The sequence below is a fragment of the Peromyscus californicus genome, unplaced genomic scaffold, assembly GCF_007827085.1.
Source record: "Peromyscus californicus insignis strain IS unplaced genomic scaffold, ASM782708v3 Scaffold_8__1_contigs__length_139910024, whole genome shotgun sequence".
NCBI lineage: Eukaryota > Metazoa > Chordata > Mammalia > Rodentia > Cricetidae > Peromyscus > Peromyscus californicus.
The window spans coordinates 39835842-39857410 of NW_026294606.1; the positions used below are offsets into that span (position 1 = coordinate 39835842).

A 21569-nucleotide genomic window follows, 5' to 3' on the forward strand; every position below is an offset into this window, starting at 1 on the left:
GCTGGGATTACAAGAGCATGCCATCACATACAGATCTTTCCCATAGGTGCTAGAGTATTGTTGTTTAGTTTTGCTCTTTTGGGGGGCCCTCCACCCAGCTCCCAAATAAGTCAACATGGAGGTTTATTCTTAATTATGAATGCCCAGGCTTAGCTTGGCTTAGTTTCTTGCCAGCTTTCCTTAACTTAAATTATCCATCTACCTTTTGCCTCTGGGCTTTTCCCATTCTCTTACTTCCGTAAATCTTACTCTTACTCTGTGGCTTGCCCTGTAGCTGGGTGGCTGGCCCCCATAGCCCTTCTCCTTCTCTGGCTGCTAGATTTTTTTCCAATCTCCAGTTTTCTTCTTCTATATATATCCTCTGCCTGCCAGCCCCACCTATCCTTTCTCCTGCCTTGCTATCGGCCAGTTCTTTATTAGGCCATCAGTTGTGTTACACAGGCACAATAACACAGCTTCACAGAGTTAAACAAATGCAACATAAACAAAAGTAACACACCTTAAAGTATTCTCCTACACCAGGGAAGAGCACTCAGCAGGTCTGAATGAGGCAACCACTCTGCCCACCGAACCATTTTCCTAGCCCTTTTATTGCATCTTAAATGTCCTTCTTTGTGTTCCTCCTATTTCCTAGGATGCAACCTTTCCTATGAGTCTGCTGGCAATATGCTTTTTCTGTTTGCCTGGGCGTCTTTTTACTTTGTACTCTTAAAGATGAGCTTACTGAATATTCACACAAAATCTTTACTCTCCGGTGGCTCAGAGGCAATATTTCTATAAGATCATTAAATGGAGACTGCTTGGAGACAGCAACTCCACAGACATGCCTAGGACACATTTGGTTCCTGTCATGTCTTACTTCCTGGAACTGGGGTTCTTTGTCCTGTGGGGTCTCTTAGAACTTCTCTCACATTTGTGACAGCTCAGCTCTATATTTAAAGAAGTATTTGCATAGTATCTTTCATTTTTAGACTTTTTAATGCAAAGAAGATATTTCTGCTTTATGTACTGTTCCCAGCAGAAGTCTCTTGTTTTCAGTTTCCAATTTGAATTTTCCAAAGGAGGGAGGCATGGTCCTCTGGAGTGGCTCTGAGAGATCTCAGTGATGCATCTCCATCTCTGCTGAGTTCTACCCAAACGATTGCTGTCCCCACAGCAAGCCTTGAACTCCCTGGAAAATGTCTATTTGCAACCAGGCATTGACCATTTTCAGCTGCCGACCCACAGGAATCCAGTATAAGTCAACTCTGAACTATCTTGAGGATGTACAGTGGTATGGCTTGAATGTGAGATGTCTTCCCTAGGCTCACAGGTTTGAACACAGGTCCCTGCTGGTGGCATTGTTCGGGAGGTAGAGCCTGAAAGGAGGAAGTGGATCACTGGGCCTGGGATTTGAAGTTTCATAGCCTGGCCCTGTATTTTGTCCATTCTCTGCTTCCTGACTGTGGATATAATGTGACCAGCTGCTTTGAGCTCCCACAGCCAAGCCTTCCCCACTATGAGGGACTGTGTTCTCCTGAACTGTGAGCTGAAATAAACCCTCCATTAGGCTGCTTCTTGTCAGATAACAAGAAGTCAGGCAGCTAAGGCTTGAGATGAGTGACTTTTGTGTGTTCCAGATTTGGCGCAAATACGATGCGGACAGCAGCGGCTTCATATCAGCTGCCGAGCTCTGCGTAAGTGTCGGTGGGAGGGAACACCGGGTGAGGGGTTGACGGTTTGTTTGGGAAATAGACATATCTATCTCTATCTCTATCTCTATCTCTATCTCTATCTCTATATCTATCTCTATATATACATGAGTTTGATTTCTGTGGGCCCAAGATGCATGGTTTTGAATTTAGTACTTAAAAGGAGCATATTTATGTTAAGATTTAGAAAGTGGCAAGATGGCTCAGCCAGGAAAGGCGAAAGCCTAACGACCCAACTTCAACCCTTAGACCCACATAAAGATGAAAGGAGAAGAACTCCATAGCGTTGTCCTCTGATTTTCACACACTCTTGCACACCCCTGCATGTTATATGCATGTGTCTGTGTGCACACACATACAGCACAATAATAAAAAATTCTGAGAAAATGAATAAATAAATGAGAAAATAAAGATTTAGAAATTGATTGTCATGCTGCTGTCCTTGGCAAAGAGGTGAATGGAGCTTTTACGATATGTTTTATGCTTGGAGTTCCTCTCTGGCTTCCAAGAGCTCCTTCAATGGCTGCCCTCCACGTTTATGCTTATTGCTTATTTAACGGCATTTTATTTCCTCCATGAAACAGATCACAATCCCCACCCCAACAGAAAAGACCTTAGACATGTTTGTATCTTATTTGCTCACTGTGTTCACTCTTCTCGGTGTCACAGAACTTTCTCCGAGATCTTTTCCTCCACCACAAAAAGGCTATTTCCGAGGCTGAACTGGAAGAGTACACCGGCACCATGGTGAGTGAAGGAGTGTGGGCCTATGGGGGAGCCTGCCCTGGCCTCCTCATTTCCCCAGGAAATGTTTGCTGATGGATGGCTGCCTGGGAAGAGCCTGGCTCTACAACAGCAGCTAAAACTGAGCTGTTGTAGCCTCTGTCAGATGCATGCATTTCAGGGAGAGGGCTGCTCAGTTGTCTTTGGGGAGGCCAGGAATGTCCGGAAAACACTAGGTTTTTAAGCTCCTTGCTAGCAAACTCAATGGTCATCGAAGGAACACAGATACAAGTAGACATGAACCTGTGCCATCAGGACCCAACAGGTGGACATGGCCTCCCACCACAGTCGTGATTCATTCACTGAGCCTGTGGGCTCAGAGCAGAGGAAATGCAGATGGAAACGCACATGTTTCCTGTGGCCGTGACCTAGGAAAGTGAGAACCTGGTGCTTGGGTATGTCAGGACAAAGCGAGTTGATGCTGAAGAAGCACTGTGCCTTCCACGGAGAGCACAGCTGCCCTGCAGCAGTCGGCTCTCAGTGCAGGTCATGCCGTGATTTCACACTCTTCTTAAAGAATTCTTGGCCTAAATAACCATGAGATGATGTCAGGTCAAGCTCCTTGGAAAGTTGTTAGATGGGGAAAAGTTGCCTCTGGTGGGCTCATCCTCGCTTTCTGTTTCAGAGTTCACTAAAGGCTCTCAACAGTTCATGCTGAAATGTACCTGTTGCCATGCCAGCCTCTTCCTGTCTCCAGGGCTGTGTTCCATTCTCCTTACATCTGCAGATTTCTTAATTAGTAAGCAAGTGACTTACAGACAGTCTTAGTTGAGTATTGTAGAAGCGTCACATTTATTTTATATTTTTAATTTAATGCTTTTTAGAATTTCAGACATGAATACTGTATTTACATCACTTTTCTTTTTTTTTTAACCAGTGTCTCCATGTTACATTTATATTTATACAAACAATTCTTGATCAGAGCTTATGAGAAGTTGGAGCATATCCAACTGACAACAGTATGTGGGTTTCTAAAATGTGGGCCACTGTGTGTGTGTGTGCGCGCATGTCTGTGCCTGGGGTGGAGGCATGCATATGCATGTGAAGGCATGAGGTCATCCTCAGGTGTCACTCCTCAGGAACCATCCCATAAAAATGGGGATCTCTCACTGACCTGAGGTCTATTGGTTAGTTGGCTAAGCTGATTGACTAGTCATCCCAGGGATCCTCAAGTTTGTTTCCCCAGTGTTAGGATTGGACACATGCTGCCACCCCTGTCTTTTAAACTGTGGGTTCCAGGGATTAAACTCAGGTCCCTGTACTTGAAGAAGCCCTTTACCCACTGATCTGTCTTCCTGGCCCTGTATATGGGCTTTTAATTGGGTTGCTCACATACTGAAACTGATTTCAAAGATCAGCTAACTACGAAAAACCAAGTTTCTCAGCCAAAGGCACCACAAGTTCAGCTTCCTAGATGTCAGCCCTGGACCCCTCCAGAAGGTCACTCTTGACCTTGGCCACTCTGAGTCTTCCCAGGGGAAAATGAAAGCCATCTTGACCGTGATGACCTGTAAGGAAGAAAAGATGATGCTCAGGAGAGAACCAGACTCCAGACAGGATGTCTGGGAAGCACTTGACTTATTTGTTCTAACTAAACGCAAGCACGGACTCAGCCCTGGGAGGGTGGAGCTCTCCCAGGGGCAGGAAGCAGGTGCCCTGTTCAAGAGCCTCTGAGATCCTTCTGACCTAAGCGCCAGTGAAGGTCTGTCATGGAATAAACATGAAAAAGGAACTAGTTTGCATCTTTCAGGGGGCCAGACTAGGAGGCCTTGAACATATTTAAGACATCAGTTGAACAGAATGTTAGCCTGTCTGTTGTTATCTCAATTTAATTAATTTGTAAAACATGAACTACACGATGAATATATTTGCATTTTAAATCTCTAGCAGCTTTCGGGCATTTCTTCCAGCTTGAAGCTGTTTGAGCAGAGGGCTCCTGTCCACCTCTAGCTAACAATTCCAATCTCTGCTTTCTGCTTCATCATGGAGCTCAGCTATTCTTTGTCTACATTCCCTCCCTCCCCTGGTTCTGGCACATCCTTCAAGACTCAGTTAGATGTTATCTTTCCCTGAGAAATCCTTACAACCTCCTTTCATAGTGAGCCCAGTACCACTCTCTGTCTAGCCTATTGTGCGTGTCCCTACCTTAACATCTCGGTCATTCACCTAAGTCACCCGGCAAATGGTCATTAAGTGCTTATCATGCCCCAGGCAGGAGTCTAGTCACTGGGGAGTCAACAGTGAGAAAAATGGAAAGAGGGGCTTGGCAGTGAACAACACATACAATAAATGATAAATTATATTGCAGGACAGAGAGTGGAAAAGTAGAGCCAGTACGGTAGAGAACTGAGGGTACCCTGGCCTTATTTATGTTGCTGTGATAAAATGTTCTAACAAAAGGAAAATTAGTGGAGAAAGGGACTTATTTCAGCTTAAAATTTGTTTACAGACTATCTTGTGGTGCAGTCAAGGCAGGAACTTTAAAATGCTGGTCACATCACATCCACAGTCAATGTCAGAGAGATTACTATGCCTCTATGCTCACTTGCTTGATTGTGCTTTGCTTGTTTTTTCCATTTTTTTATTTAAGCGAAACTCAGACTTCTTCATTATTGACAAAATGGGTTAGTCTGTTTACCATTTTGTTTGTTTCATTTTTGTTTTTGTTGTTGTTGTTGTTTACTGTTGAAGCACCATGGCACACTATGGCTGGTGCCACTTTCTGTACGTTTACACAGGCTAGGGACCCCTGCCTAGGGAATAGTACCACCCACAGTGGGCTCGGTCTTTCCATGTTAATTAAGATAGTACCCCATAGACATGTTCCAGGCCAGCCCAAAAGCAGATAATTCCTCACTGAGACTCTTCCCAGGTGATTCTAGGCTGTATCAAGTTGACAATTAAAGCTCACCATCACATAGCATCGCAATAGCCCACAGCTGATCTTATCTCCAAGTTCCTGCCCTCACAGAAGTCTGACACTCAGCAGGCTGCTTAATATAAATTGAACTGAATTTTCAGTTGTTGCCTAAGAATCAGCTGTGACTGAACTATGATAGAGTAAGTAATGATTCTCGTGGGCGCCCTCCTTTATCCCTTGCTTGTATAGTTCCTCATGACCCTGCACATTTCACATGGAGGATGCTTTCCTAAGCATAGTCCTGTGTCTCAAGTTTTTCCCTTCCCTTAAACTTAAAGCTCCAGGGCCAAGTAGATATGGCAACTAGAAGGTCCAAATTCCACTATTTATGACTCTTGCTGGGGTCCTTTACTACAGAAAGATTCTCAAGCAGAAAAATCCTGAGCACTGGTTATGAACCCTGATGACTCCCTCGGGCAGGGCTGACTACAAAGAGAGGGCTAAGGACATGTCCTGGTGGGCCAGGATTCATATCACAGTTTGTTTCCTTAAATGGAGTCTCTGCTCTTCTCTTTGGACTGTGTGTGTGTGATCTTCATAGTCAAGTTGCATGGGAAGAATGTTGCCAGAGATAAAACACTATGGGAAGGCATATGAGATGTTAAGGGGAGAGAAAGGGGGGCACATAGTATTGACATAGGGCTGTATAGGATACCTTGAATCCATCCACAGGGGATGGCCTTGTGATATCATTACCTTAACTTACTCTGTCCCCTATGCCCACCTTCCAAGGAACAGAGGACTTCATATCCTCACAGATAATTCTCGTTTGTAGATAGCTTTCTTGTTGGACTATCTTTGGATTGCCAGATCCCAAATAATGACATGGAGACTTCTTATTGATTATGAAAGCTTGGCCTTTAGCTTAGGCTTGTCCTTAACTAGCTTTTATAACTTAAATTAACCTGCTTCTACTAATCTACATTTTGCCACGTGGCTTTTTTACCTCTTCTCCATTTTATATGTCTGACTTGGTCTGTGTCTCTCTGGCATTTCTGTGCACCTAGAGTCTAACCCTGAGTTCATCTCTGCCAGGAAGTCCCACCTATTCTCTCCTGCCTAGCTATTGGCCATTCAGCTCTTTATTAAACCAATCAGAAAGTGCCTTAGGCAAAGATACATCTTCACAGTGTACAAAAAGATTATCCAGAACACTTGTTTGCTTCAGCCCCCAAACATTAAAGGGAGTCTATGGCCCCCAGGTCACTCTCTGGTCTCTGCCAATATTCATTGTCCTGTTGAATGTCAAGAACATTGGGAACGGCAATGGGGTGTTTCAGGGCCATGGTGTGAAATGCCTTCCTTTCCTTAGTGATCATGCAGCTCTCAAAGTGACTCAGAAGATGCCCTTTTCTACTGAGGGATGCCACTCTGCTGATGTTTTTCCTTATGGTTAAACTTGATCTGGTAAATGAGTTCATGCAAAGATGTGAACTCTGCCACTGACATGTGTTTAGGGAGGAGCTGGGAAAGAAGATGCAGTCCCTGCCTCTGCCTTTGAGTCTTTGTCAGGGGAAATCTGGAGAGGCAGAGGAGAGGACCAGAGTGCTCTGGTTATTCCTGTCACTCCCACTGTGAATGTCACCACCACAAAGCATCAACCAGCAAGAGGAGTGAGTTCAAGTTTCCTGTCCATCCTTCAATGTTGGTTTTACCTGGAGTCCCAAATCTAGGAAACCGCATACCTCCTGAGGGCTGAGTGATTCTCCATGAGTGAATCACATTTCTGCTGCTTTAATGCCTTCTTATTGAGTGATGAACACAGTCATTGCAAAGCTGTGCTGAAGATTTTCTTTTGAGGTTTAGCATGCAATGCTTTGTAAGAGATGTATCCTATCAGATGACTTCAAATTGACCCTAATGAGAATGGCCACATTGGACAGCTGTGTGAAACATGGCTCACAAATGAGCTGTGTGAAAACCAATCACAAGAGAAAGGCTCAGACCTGCACGCTGTGTTCTGTCCTGATTCCTAATTAATGTTCTGGAGGAGGAAGGGAGGAAAGGATGCTACCAGCTCCAGGCAAGAGGAGAGACTGTGTATCTAGATACAATATCATTAGATGATATTGAATTTTGCTAAATGCAAACTAATGACTCTGAGAGTTACTATCACAAAACACCAAATGAAATTCTGACACTTTGACTGACAGAGAAATTTCTATGAGGTTAAGCTGGCCTTATGACTTTCATGAAGTCAGTCTAATCTGAGACCACTCTGAATTCATTTATGAGATATTTTCTCAGCCTGTGTCTACTCTCTACATGCTGATGGTGCTAACCAGTTTAAAATGCAAGCTAATGCCAGACAACATTATGTCTCTGACTCAAACCACTCTTCTGAACTTCTTCTTCTTCTTCCTCCTCTTCCTCCTCCTCCTCCTCCCCTTCTTCTTCTTCTTCTTCTTCTTCTTCTTCTTCTTCTTCTTCTTCTTCTTCTTCTTCTTCTTCTTCTTCTTCTTCTTCGTGTGTGTGTGTGTGTGTGTGTGTGTGTGTGTGTGTGTGTGTGTGTGTGTGTGCATGTGTGCTAGAAAACCACTTTATTTGTTCTGGGGAGTTGTCCAGAGTCCCTTTATAACTTCTGGAACTGCATCTTGGTGCCAGCAGCCTTGGTGACCTTGAGCACATTGAAAGATACTATCTTGCTCAGGGGCCTGCACTCTCCCACAGTGATGATGTCGCCGATCTGTACATCCCTGAAACGGGGACAGGTGCACAGACATGTTCTTGTAGTGCTTCTCAAAGCGATTGTACTTCCAGATGTAATGGAGCTAGTCCCTGCGGATGACAATGGTCCTCTGCATCTTCATTTTGGTCACGACACCAGACAGGATCTGACCTCAGATGGAGACATTACCAGTGAAGGGGCATTTCTTGTCTATGTAGGTGCCCTCAATGGCCTCCTTGGGCATCTTGAAGCCTAGACCGATGTTTTTGTAGTACTGAGGGAGTTTTTCCTTTCTGGTTTCTCCAAGCAGAACATGCTTCTTGTTTTGAAAGATTGTGGGCTGCTTTCGGTAAGCAGGTTCGGTCTGAATGTCCACCATCTTCCCGGCAGCCTGAGAAAAAGCTCTTCTGAACTTCTTGGGCACATGGGGACATGTGTCTCAACTTTTATACTCAACATCTCAAACTTAGCATGTCCAAAATGGAAATTCTGACCTTGTCTCATCAACTTCCTCTGCTGGTGGTTCCCTTCATCTTGACTGATGTGTTGAGACAATTAGTCTTGATGCCTTCTCTGCTACTCTACATCTAATTAGCAAATCCTATTGACTACCATATTAATTTAGTTTCTGTCACTATTAACAAAATATTCGAAACACAGTGGTATGAAAACAAAAGAGGTTTATTTAGCTGACAGTTTAGGGAGGCTGGGAATCTAAGGTTGACTAGTCCTCACCTCTTTGCTTTGCTTCTGGTGAGAAAGTCATGGCAGATGCATCCCAAAGGCAGGAAAAGTGTATGTGAAACAGAGCAGAGTGAGACAGAAGCAGGACACCCCAAGGCCATGCTCAGTCTTCTCCTGACAACTCACTCTTCCTGAAACCTAGTCACAAAAGACCTGCACGAACCCCCGGAATGAGCTAACCACTTCCCTGGGTCCCACCTCATAAACTTTCCTCCACTCAACACTGGTTCACTGGAGACCAAGTTAAACTTTCCCATCTCAACGTTGCCCCCTGGAGACTAAGAACACTGAGACAGCATGTGTTCTTTTAAGACTCACAACATAATAGTAGCTATATTCAAGTGACGTCATGAACCTGGCCATTCCCACCCTGTTCTAAGCCATAATGATGGGTAAAGGAAGAGGTTTCATTTCTCCACTCTCTCCTTCTATGCTCTGGGTTGAACAGAGCAGCCTGTGACCCCATCATGCCGTAGCCAGATCACAGCTCAGCTTAAACCCTCCAGTGACTACTGTATTTCAGAGAAAATGACAAGGCATTGCTACCTGCTTATTTACCAAGCCACCGTCCGTCCCAGTTTATCTCCTTTTTATCCCCCTCCACATGTTGTGTGATAGACTCTTCCTGGGGAGACAAAACACACATGTCTACTCACTCCAGAAAGGGAACCCTGGCAGGCCAAAGTAATAATTGCATGAGTGTCCAACCTGGTTATCCAATGAGTTTTTATATGAACAGAGTATAGGTGAGGGGCTGCTTACCAGGAGCAGGGATGACTCAAAGACAGCTGTGTCACTGAAGAGCCTACTCCAACACGGGGGATGACTCACAAAAGCCAACCCCCCCCCACTCCGCCGAGCTCTCTGCACAGTTTACAGGCAATTCCAAAGTCTAAGACTCTCTTCTCTGAAGCACGGCTGGTCTCTGCTTCTTCCAGGCAGCTCGGCTGTTCTAAAAGTCCAGGTGACTCGGCTAGTCTGAGAGTGTCTCTCAGCATCCCCCTGCTTATATAAACTTGAAGAAAGATGGGCCTAGTGAATCTAGTCAGTTTCTGGAACTTTCTGAAGCTACTGAGTTGTTGCTTCCTGAGTTTTAAGGAGCTTCCTGCAGAATGGAATGTTTTGCCTTCTTTTAGAACATCATGAGTCTTCAAGAACTCCCTTCCAAGATGGAAGGCTTGATCTGGGAGGACGGTGCTGTGTAACGCCACCCGGGTATTTCCACACTACTGCCAATTCCACTTTCTAATAGACTGGCCGGCTAAGTATTGTGCCACAGGTTGCATGGCTCCCATCTCTGCCCAATACCCTTCAACTAGGTATGCATGCTGCTTTCGTCCACTTCTTCCCAACCTTTGCTCAAAAGGCTGTCTTCTCACTAAGGGTGTCCATTATCATGAGACGGTTGATCACTGTCAACTTACCATCACCTACAAGACAAGTCTCTGAGAGTGTCTGTGTGTTTTACATCTCATGTGTATGTGGTGTGTGTGTGGGTAGGGGGAGGTGTGTGTGTGCACGCACATATGTGCATATGCATGCTCCTTAGTGTGTAACTTCAGATACTCCCACGACATTGTACTCATAAGGAGGTCACAGGATAACTACCAATGTCAGGTCCTCACCTTCTGCCTTGTGGGAGGCAAGGTCCTTTGTTGTCCACAGCTGCGTATGCCAGGCTAGCTGGCATCAGGCTACTGAGTATTCTCCTGTGTCTGCTGCCTCCCAGGCCTGGATGAGCACTGGGGTTACAGATGTGTGTACTCGCAGCCCAGCTTTGACATGGGTGCTGGAGGGCAAATCCAGGCCCTCATGCTTGTACAATAGGTACTTTGCAATTGAGTTCTCCAATTCTGATTTGAAGTAAACCTCGAAGGCACTGTTCAGTGGCGGGCGTCTAACTGACCACACTGGTGTCCAGTTCTTCCTCAAGCACTTCTCAGCCTAGAAAGTTTTCCTTTTGAGTTTGCCCAGCAATGGAGTCCGGCCCATGTCCTTCAAGGGGAGGTTACTGTTTTCTTAGGGATCAATCTAATCTTGCTTTCTATTAGAACCCCCTGTAATGGTAGCATCACAAAGGGTGAGCTGTGGGACACCCTCAAAAAGTGCCATTATGTGACTGGACATAGTATTTATATTTAAAGGATATGATAGGACATGTAAGAAGTCCCAAGATACGCCTGGGCCATCTGTGACATCTCTGTTTTTGCTTTATGAGATAGAGTCTTACTATGTAGCCCAGGTTGGCCTTGAACTTGCACTGATCCTCCTGCACCAGTCTCCTAAGTACAGGGATTACAGGAACATACTGTTTGTTACAGGTCTGCCCCTGTTTCAGTAGGTTCGATAATAGACCTCTTTTTTATGCCAAAGTTGGGGAGAATAGACTTTCAAATTAATATCAAATACTAAAAATAAACTGAACTTGGAGGAGAAAGGATCTAAAACTAATATATCTTCAGATGAGCTCAGGCCTCCTTTGCCCGCACAGCCTCCTCACAAGATCTGTCCACAGATCCTCTGGAGCGCTAGAATCTGAAGTCACATTCCCACTGCTATATGTAAAGAAGTGTGTCCCCTCTATATGCCTAAACCCTGAGAGCTTAGAACAGAAGGTTTTTACCACTTAATACTACCTTACCTAAAGTTTTATACAGGTTAATAGTGCAAATGGGCTCTTTGGACAATGCTGGACGTCTTTTGCCCTCTGCTCTCCTCAATGAGGCATCCTCTCTAACGTGCCCTCATCCAAGGCTTGGTTGCTGAGATGCCGTAGGTAAATATAAAATACTTCAATAAAACCCTGACTCGAAGCCGGGCGGTGGTGGCGCACGCCTTTAATCCCAGCACTCGGGAGGCAGAGCCAGGCGGATCTCTGTGAGTTCGAGGCCAGCCTGGTCTCCAAAGCGAGTTCCAGGAAAGGCACAAAGCTACACAGAGAAACCCTGTCTCGAAAAACCAAAAAAAAAAAAAAAACCCTGACTCGAAGCAAAACACCAGATTTCAAGCTGTCATCACTGTGCAGTCTTAGTTCCCCTCCTGGAAGCACAGCAGTTATCGCTGCCATCCCCGAATAACTACATCTCTCCTTCCAAGCACATGGCAGGGCTGACTGCTCTACTCCTTTGAATTTAGATGTGGCCAGTAGCTTGCTTGGGAATAACAAAATTTTAATCAGTAAATGAGCTGTCATTTTCTTTCTACCATGGCAACCAGGAATGTTGCCAGAGATTAGCTGCTGTGAGGGAGAGCCGCCAGCTAGCTTTGGGTCTCTGTCACAGGAACAAGACAGGGACCTGTATTGTGATAATACACTGAGGACTGGTCACTGTGACCTATCCCAACTAGAAGCTGAGCTGCCAGTCATTTGGTGGCAGATACTCATTTCCCCCAGGTAGGTGTGTTCTTCAACTCAGCTGCTTTAGAGAGGTGCCTTAAAGACTTTTAGGATCACTGGGTGGCGGTAGTGCATGCCTCTAATCGCAGCTCTCCTAAGGCAGAGGCTGGACAGTCTCTGTGAGTTCCAGGCCAGCCTGTTCTACAGAACAAGACCTGGGACTCTGGGACAGCCAGGGCTATACAGAAAAAAACTGTCTCAAAAACAAAACAAAACAAAGCAAAGCAAAACAAACAAACAAACAAACAAAAAACTGTCAAGATCAATTCCTGGTACTAGCATTTGTTGCATCCATGGTCCTTTTTGCCTTTCAGATGAAGATCTTTGACAAAAACAAAGATGGCCGTTTGGATCTTAACGACTTGGCGAGGTGAGTGGTGCTGAAACGGTGGCAACCTCAGACGTTCCTGTCCACTTCCTGTCCACGGGTCTGGTGGCAACACACATCCTCTGAAATCTGAGATGCCCTCCAGCCTGGATCTGAGAGACAGGTTCATCTTGTCAAACCACTGTGGTGCTTCTGAAGCACTTTGGGAAACAGATTCCTTTGTGAAGATAATCAAAGCTCCATCCTGCTACATGCATAAGGCATACAATTCAAGGTTTTTGTTTTTGTTTTTGTTTTTGAATTTTGTGGATATATCATGAGTGAGTTTTGCCCAAAGAGGCCAGGCATTCACAGTCCCACACTGGGGTCCTAGGACCAAATTAAAAATGTCCCCCTCCAAACCCCAACTCTAACAAAACAGAAGCAGTGATGATGATGATGATGATGATGACGATGATGATGATGAAGGAAAGAAGAGTCTGAAGCTATTCCCTGACTTTGGGAATGCTGAATTGTTAATTCAGAACAAATGTAACAGCTGATTGGACTTCAGTAGGACTAGGTTTCTGCTGGCCTTTGAGGGCTGACTACCCTCTGTAGTACCCAAAGGCTGGCAGGGGAGGAGGGGAGGATGAGAATGTCTGTGAGTCTTGCCGGTGACTTGGGATTGATGGGTCACCATGTGTATTATTATGCAGCTTTCCATAACTATAATGAGATGTCAGAGGTAGGTTAAAAGACAAAGAAAAAAACCATTGAATTATTTTACCATTTCAGAGGCTGGATATCAAAAAAGCACGACACAACTTCTAGAAAGAATTTCTTGGCTGTGTCACATCATGTATCTCTTGTTTGTGTGGTTCTCCTCCCCTTTCTTGCTCTTGACATTGAACCCACGGCTTTGCGCATTCTAGGCTCTGTGTCTGGTTCTGAGGGTTGTCTGTGAAGAGACGTACTAGAAAGACTGTCATCAGTCCTCACCCTGACACTGACTCTGAAACACTAGATGGATTTCTGGGTTTCCGAGGAGCAGTGTCTTCCTAAGTGACTCTCCCCAGACCTTCATCCTAACTTTTAGTCACTTTGATGAAAAGGGACACTGAGAGACCGACCAGTCAAAGAGGGATACAGTGCTACTCCTCACAGAGCCCGGCAAGGGGACCTCAACCTGGACATTTTGTTTCTGCTCCCTCCACTTCACACTTGGGAAACTGAGGCAGAATTCTTACCCCAACCCCAAGAAGAGGTCAGAAAGATTTGTTTGAGAGTTCCTCCTCAGAATAAAAGTCAGTGTCCAAAAGATTCATTGAAATCAAGGAAATATGGGTGACAATGAGAGCTTTCAATCTTATTATTCCCTCCACTGACATCTGCCTGTTCTCAGCCTTTCACGTAAATGGAATCAGGGTAGGCAGCTCAGTGTACAGGGCCTTGGTGCCCAGCATGCCAAGACTGTAAGTTCCGTTACACACATGTGCATACACACAGAGAGAAACAAGAATATAAGTGGAATCATGCATGCACTTTTTATATCTAGCTATATTACTTGCAATAATGTTTTGAAAGGTGTGTCTCTGTTGTGACTGACCACTGACCCAGTCATTTCTTGTTGTGGCTGGGTACTCTGCTGCACACACCCCGTATGTTGTCCCTTCGTCACTTGACATACATTTGGGTTGTTTCTACTCTTTAGACACGATGAACAGTTTTACTATGTGAGTGCCATGAGCCTTTCCCCTTAGTTACATTCTTGGAAGCAGAATTTTGGTTCACATGGTAAATCTATATTTAATTTTTCCATGACACTGCCAAATGGAAATATTGGTTTCCACACTTCCCTGATTGATTGCTGGATATTTGTGGTAAGTTTTAAAAGTGTAGAGTTCTCCAATCTTGTTCTTTTTAAAGATTGTTCTGGTTACTCTGGGTCCATTTGCATATCTTGATATAATTTTAGGATTAGATAGTCAGCTTCTGCATAAAGGCAACTCAGATTTGCATGGATTTTGTTCTGAATCTGCTGTTCAAAATGGGAAATACTGTCACCCTAACAATATTGTCTTCAAGTTTACAAACAACAGCTGTCTTTCCATCTTCTCAGGTCTTTAGTTTCTCTAGAAGATACTTTGGTGTTTTCAGTCTATAAGTCGAGCCTGTTCTTGTCCAGTTTATTGTCAATCATTTGCTTCTTTTGGATGACGTCATATATGGAATGGTGCTTTGGAGCTTGTCTTAGCTCTTTCCAGTTGCTGTGCTAGAACACCTTGACCAAAAGCAGCTTAAGAAAGGGTTGATTTGGGCTTTCAGCTCCAGGGAGACAGAGTCGGCAATGGCTGGGGAGGCACAGCGGCAGGAGGCTACCTGGTCACATGACATCCACCCACAGGTAGGAGTGAGGGAAGGACAAGTGTGGTGAGGCTACAAGATCCTCAAAACACGCCTTCAGTGATGTACCTCCTAAAGGTTCCTTAGCGGACCCCCAAACAGCACCATTAACTGGGGACCAAGTGTTCAAACACATGAGCCCATGGGGGGAAATTTCTCATTGAAATTACCACAGTTCTGTTTTGCTTTCCTTTTCTCCCCTCCGTCCCTCCTTCCCTTCCTCCCTCCCTCCTTCCCTCCCTCCTTCCCTCCCTTCTTTCCTCCCTGCTGCTTTTTTCTCCCTCTTCCCTCCCTTCCCTCTGTACCTTTTGTTTTTGATGCAGGGTCTCTCCATGTAGTCCAGGTAGGCTGGCCTTTGAGCTGCTGCTGCCTCAACCTCCAGATTGCCGGCCTTACCCGTGTGCATCTTTGCTTTGGTGGTTTCTAGTGAACAAAAATGCACTGAATGTTCTGTGTGGACTGTGTCTCCTGTAACTGTGCTGGCGTGCTTATTAGCTTGAATAGGGTTTTGTTTGGTTCTTTGGATTTTATTGAAGATTATGCCACTTGCAAATAGCAATAATCTGTTTCTTCCTTTACATTTTGCTAATCTCTACTTCTAATGGAGCTATTAACCCATATATATTTAATGTGATTGCTGATGATGTAAGAATTTTTGTTTGCTGTTTTTCTGTGTTTTATCTGTGTTACTGTAGTACACTCCTGCTAAGCTCCTGGCCTGGTTCCAGAGACTAGCACCTAGCCCTAATCCTTCCTTTGGTTAACCACACCTTCTGTTTCTCTTACCTTTTGTTTCTCTTATCACCCTATGTGAATCTTGTCTGAGAGTCAAGGATCAGAGAGTCCCCCAAGGATCAAAGGCCTGTGCAAAACTTGGTTCAGGAAACCTGGAAAACTGAGGTACCTGATAAATCAAGTAATTTGCACTTGGCATTTGGTCTGTGGGAGCTCCTTTTAGGGTGCTTTGAAGGTATGGAAATTAACTGGCTAAACTGTAATAGAGAGCAAATAAAAATGCCCTAGGCAAAGGGAAAGTGCTTCAGTCCTTCGAGGCTGGACCCCCCTGCAGCCATGAAAGGCTAAATTCGTTCTTAAGATGCCTCTGAGTCTTCATTCCAGGACCCGCGTGAACCCACACACGCGTGTCGTGACACACAGTTACACGTTACTTTTGTTGTTGCTCCTTTCTATCTTATGTTAAATATATATTCTATAGCGAACTCCTTTTGTTCTCTTATGGTTTCTTTCACCATTAACATTTTTTGGTGCCAGGGGCCAGTCCCAGTGGTTGACAGGTTCCAGAGAGGAGGCAAGCAGTAGGCGAGGGAAGGAGTGAGCCAGGTCAAGGTGGTGGCGAGAATCTGGCAGCCTGACTGACTAGCAGCCAGAGCGCTTCTTTATTTATATAGAATTTAGTAAGCAGGAATAGATTCATGCTGTTCCAAAACATAGATCATACCATTTTTTGTATCCAGACATGTGTTTAACTTTTTCTCTTGTACATCTGGTCACAACTTAATTCATCATTGATGAACCATGACAGAACAGAGTTATCTTTTATAATCATTTTTACTCATCAACCCCATAGCCCAATTTTTAAGAATTTTAGAGGCATATGATAGCCTATTTTTCAGGCTGGTAGCTCTTGTAACTTCAAGGATGCTAGACAGAAAGAAAATTTCCAAGCCAGCCTGGGCAGACTGCCATGTCCCAAACAGTGTATTATTAACTCTTAATGACCAGAGTGCCAATTGTCAAATAGGCCCAAGAAAAATCCTCAGGCCAAAGCTGCTGCAGTTATTATTCAATTTCTGGCATAATACAATGTTTGCGTTTATATCTTTATAGAATTTATTTATATGTCTAATCCTGCATTCTTCTGTTCTTTGGTCATATGACATCACAGTGGCTCCGAGCAAGCTAATTTTTCTAAGAAAGGGAGGTCCTGACATCTCATTCTTTTATCATCTTTCCACACCATTCTTTGTCCGTCAATAGAAGTACCTGTGTACGGCGGAGGTAACTTCAGCTAATCTAACTTTGTTTCTGTATATGCCACATAATCACCTGCATAGCAGGAAGAGCTTGTAAGCTGATCTGTTGCCAACTTCTCTTCAAATATTGTTGACCTTTTAAGTTTACTTTGCTCTGATTATCTTTTTCTGGAGTAAGTACAGGAGCAGATATATTAGAGCCTCATAAAGAGATCTCTGGAGTCTTTATGTGAGTCACAACCTTCAAGGCGTAAGGAAGACCTTCAAGTAGATAAGAATATCTCCCCTAAAAGTGGAAGGGGTAGTATGTTCAGGACTTTCCTGGGTGAGGCTTAGAAGCAGCATTCCTGGGAGAAGGCATACATGATTCATAAGAAAATTTCCATCAATCCAATATCCCCAAATTGTACAAATATTAAAAGCCCCCAAACATGTAATACACAGAGAACAAAACCCAGACTGGCACAGTGGCCGTCATGTGGCTCAGCTCTGCTGGATCTTTGCCAAGCAGCTGTGCTGGCTTTATGACTTCTGCCATCCCATCAGATATGGCTGTGTCATTTTGAGTTATATTCTTAGTGGTTCTCTGGGGGATTACCATTAACAAATTGGATTAATAGCAGCCTAATTTCAATATTATAATAAATCTGTGTTTGTTTACAGTTCCAATCTACTGTTAAATCCCCCATGTTTTTTATGTTCTCCAAATCACATCATTATATGCTGTATACCCATCAACACCTATTTATTTTCTATCTTTCTCTGTTCTTTCTTTTCTTCCCTTCCTCCCTCCCTCCCTTCCTTCCTCCCTTCCTCCCTTCCTTCCTTCCTTCCTTCCTTCCTTCCTTCCTTCCTTCCTTCCTTCCTTCCTTCTTTTTCTCAATAGGCTATTGCTGTATTGTCTAGGCTGGCCTTGAGCTACTATGTTCAAAGGATCCTCCTGCCTCAGTCTTCTGAGAAACTGTCAGTACATCAGGTACCTGGGGCATGCACTTTGAATAATTGCTTGATGAGGCTAAAGCATTATAAACAACAACAGTGACATTAATCCTGCCTCTTTTTAAAAATGTATATGTATGAATGTTTTGGCTGCATGTATGTCTGTGCACCACTTGCATGCCTGGTACCTTTGAAAGCTGGGAGAGGGCACCAGACCCTCAGAAACTGGAGTGATGGAAGGTTGTGAGCTGCCGCATACTTACAGTTGAAACTGGATCCTCTACCAGAGCAGCCGATGCTCTTAACTGCTGAACTGTCTCTCCAGCCCCTCCCGCTTCCTTTTATAATTGTTCTTGTGCTTACCTTTGCTGGTACTTTTGATTCTTCACATGGATTCAAGTTTCTGCATAGTGTCCTCTCATTTCAGACCAAGGACTCTACTCAGTTTTCCATATAGGATGTATTTGTTGGTGATGACGCTTTTGTTGTTCATTTGTTTGGTGGCATTTCTGAACTAGTTCCATACAGTCTGTCTTTTTCATTGTATGTATCCACTGAAGTCTCTTCTTGGGTAGCTGAATGGTCAATTTGTGGCCAGAAAGAGGTGGCTTTTGTTTTGTTGTGGATGAAATGGGAGCCAGGCATCACAGCCAAGGCTTTGCCCATGTGAGACTGGTCCTCGACCACTAAGGTATTCCAATCCAAGGCTTCCTCAAATGTCTGCAACAATGAATCCCCAGTACATGTGGGGAAACAGAATGCTACATTTCTTCTTCTTGCCAACATGTAGCTGGCTTTTCCTGTTTTTGTTTTTGTTTTATTTTGATTCCTTGAGACAGTGTCTTTGAAGCCCGGGTGGCTTCAGACTCAAAAGTCTCCTGCCTCAGTGTCCAGAGTGCTGGGCCTACAGACCTACACCACCACACCATGCTGATCCCACTGTTTTTACAGAAGAAGCCCTCCCCAGACTGCTGAAGGCTTTAAATGATTTTTCAGAGTTTTACAAACCTTGCTCTGACCATTCTTTCCAATTTTTTCACTGCTCTTGTGGGGCAAACTTTCAGAAGTCTAGAATTCCTACCACGAAGAGTCATTAAAGCTTTGTGTAGTGAAGGGGATCGCTGGGAAAGTTTGCCCATCACTGTCCTTGCATTTATGATGTAGGAATTCCTGTATTTCAAGCTTCTGTACAGTTCTTCAGGGTAACGCGGAAACCATCCACCTTTTCCTCTGCCCAGAGCTGTGCATTTGCCCGTTTGCCAACTGATGGGAGAGTTTACAGAGGGTCACGTGGATTTTATTCTTTTTCCCATTTAGGATTCTGGCTCTTCAGGAGAACTTCCTTCTCCAATTTAAAATGGATGTAAGTGATGACATTTCTCTTGATGGGTTTCTGCTACCCTTGTTTCTTTATGTATCTGGAAAGAAGGAAAGAAAGGATGGTAAATTAGTTATTTTTCTTGTCGCTAAGGTAAAAAATCTGGCAAGAAGGGAGGAAGATGTATATTGGCTCACAGTTACAGAGATACAGTCCATCATGGCCATCATGGTAGGGGAGGCAGGAAGGCTCGAGCAGCCTGTAGCTGGGAAAATGGGAGCTTGCTTACATCTGGGTAGATCAGGGAGCAGAGGACCCAGTAGGAAGTAGGGCTGTGCTATATAACCTAAAGATTTGCTACTTGGTGACTCACTTTCTCCGGCAAGGCCCCATCTCCTAACAGTTCTACAGCCTCCCCAAACAGCGCCACCAGCTGGCAACAAACTGCAAATGCATGAGCCCGTGGAGGACATTTCCCATTCAAACTATAACAAAAGACATCTATTTGTCTTTTAACTCTTTTAGAGACTGACAATGATCAAGTTGGAATCAAGGAACTTTAAGGGTCATTGATTCGAAGTTTATAAGGGTTGCCCAAGACCTTATGGGAATTACACACCAGCGGCTATGCATTGCTGGATTGACGTAATGTTTTCTCCACACCCAGGCTTCTTCTACTGAAGAGAGGAAGAGGGACTTTGAGAAAATCTTCGCCCATTATGATGTTGTAAGTGCTCTTCATGCTTTGAAGCCATCTTTAGGGTAGAAAGCTCCCTTTGTTCCTGTGTGGCACCACCCTACTGACAAGGTCTAAACGAGACAGTGAATGGCGGTCCCCTGTGCGTGTTGTTAGGTCAAGGTGCCCTGAACATCGTTATGTAACATCAGATGGTTAAAGAATGGGCAAAGCTGATTTATAGTTGAACAGAGAGGTACTCATAATGCTTTTTTGGCTTGTAAAACTATGAGAAAGGCTCCCCTTGTAAGATCAGACATTTATTGTGTGTGCCAAAAGAAATGAACAAAGAGAAAAATCCTCCCCATCCCACCAAAGGATCCAGACAAAGTCAGTCCTGCCTAGTGTAAACTGGTTTCTCTTGTGGAGTGATTGTACAACCACTCTTCAGGTGGTGCACTGGCTGCTTGTGTGTGTCAACTTGACACAGGCTAGAGTTAGCGGAGAGAAAGGAGCCTCAGTTGAGGAAATGCCTCTGTGAGCTCCAGCTGTAATGCATTTTCTTAATTAGTGATCGGTGGGGGAGGGCCCAGCCTGTTGGGGGTGGTGCCTTCCTGGGCTGGTGGTCCTGGGGTCTATAAGAAAGGCTGAGAAACCAGGGGAAGCAAGCCAGTTAGCAGCTCTCCTCCATGGCATCTGCATCAGTCCCTGCTCCAGGATTCAGCCCTGCTTGAGTTCCTGTCCTGACTTCCTCCAATGATGGATTATGGTCTGGAAGGGTAAGACAAATAAACCCTTTCCTCCCCAGCTTGCTCTTTCCTCACGGTGTTTCATGGAAGCAATAGAAACCCTAAGACAGGTGGGGACAATCATTCTAGAACACCAAACTGAATTTCTGGAGATCACAGTGAGATAATGTGAGAAAGGGAAAATGAGCAAAAAGGTGGGAGGTCCAAAGAACTCTCTCCATGAAATTTTAATATCCCAGAACACCTGGGCTGCATTTTGAGCAGAAGCACTGTGCCTGGGCAAGGCAGCACTTAGGTACTTACTTCATCTGTTGTCCAGCTTTCCACCTGGATTTGTCAGTCATGTGACATGGAATAGGTACCTCAATTTCTTTATTCTTCCTGCCTCCCCCACTTTTGCGACAGGGTTTCTTGTGTAGCCCTAGCTGTCCTGGAACTCACTCTGTAGACTAGGCTGGCCTCGAACTCACAGAGATCCGCCTGCTTCTGTCTCCCGAGTGCTAGGATTAAAGGCGTGCATCACCACTGCCTGGCTTCTCCCTGCCTTTCCCCCCTATCTGTAAGCTAGGGAGATCAGGGTAAGAATGAACCTGTTGGAGCTGTGAGAGCCGTGTGAACTGCATTTGTGAAGCTTTTACAGAAGAGTTTGGTATGCAGCATGACCTGCTAGTGAATCCAGGAAAGAAAGCAGTTTCAAAATAACATGTTAAAGGATGAGAGTAAAGGAAACATGAAGAGAATAGATGGGATTCAGGGGTGCTGGTTCATGCCTTGAATCCCAGACCTCAGGAGGCTGAGGCAGAAGGATTTGCTGTGAGTTCAAGACTAGGATGGATTGCAGTGTGAGATCTTGTCTCAAAAATAAGTAGGGAGGGGCGAGAGAGATGGCTGGGTTGTTAACAGCAATAGCTGCTCTTCTGGAAGACCCGTGTTCAGTTCCCAGCACCTACATGACAGCTCACAACGGTCTGCAACTC

General features: G+C 44.6%; 1 protein-coding gene and 1 pseudogene across 1 annotated transcript in view; one reads left to right on the forward strand and one right to left on the reverse strand.

Moving 5' to 3' along the window:
• Scgn (secretagogin, EF-hand calcium binding protein) overlaps positions 1–21569 on the forward strand; it is a 40106-nt gene that overhangs the window by 12125 nt on the left and 6412 nt on the right. The window contains exons 5-9 of the mRNA XM_052729163.1: positions 1620–1676; positions 2361–2438; positions 12518–12573; positions 19167–19212; positions 19835–19894. Of these exons, the coding sequence (XP_052585123.1) occupies positions 1620–1676; positions 2361–2438; positions 12518–12573; positions 19167–19212; positions 19835–19894 (297 nt within the window). The remainder of the gene's footprint in view (positions 1–1619; positions 1677–2360; positions 2439–12517; positions 12574–19166; positions 19213–19834; positions 19895–21569) is intronic.
• Positions 7967–8441, reverse strand: LOC128103652 (40S ribosomal protein S11-like; annotated as a pseudogene).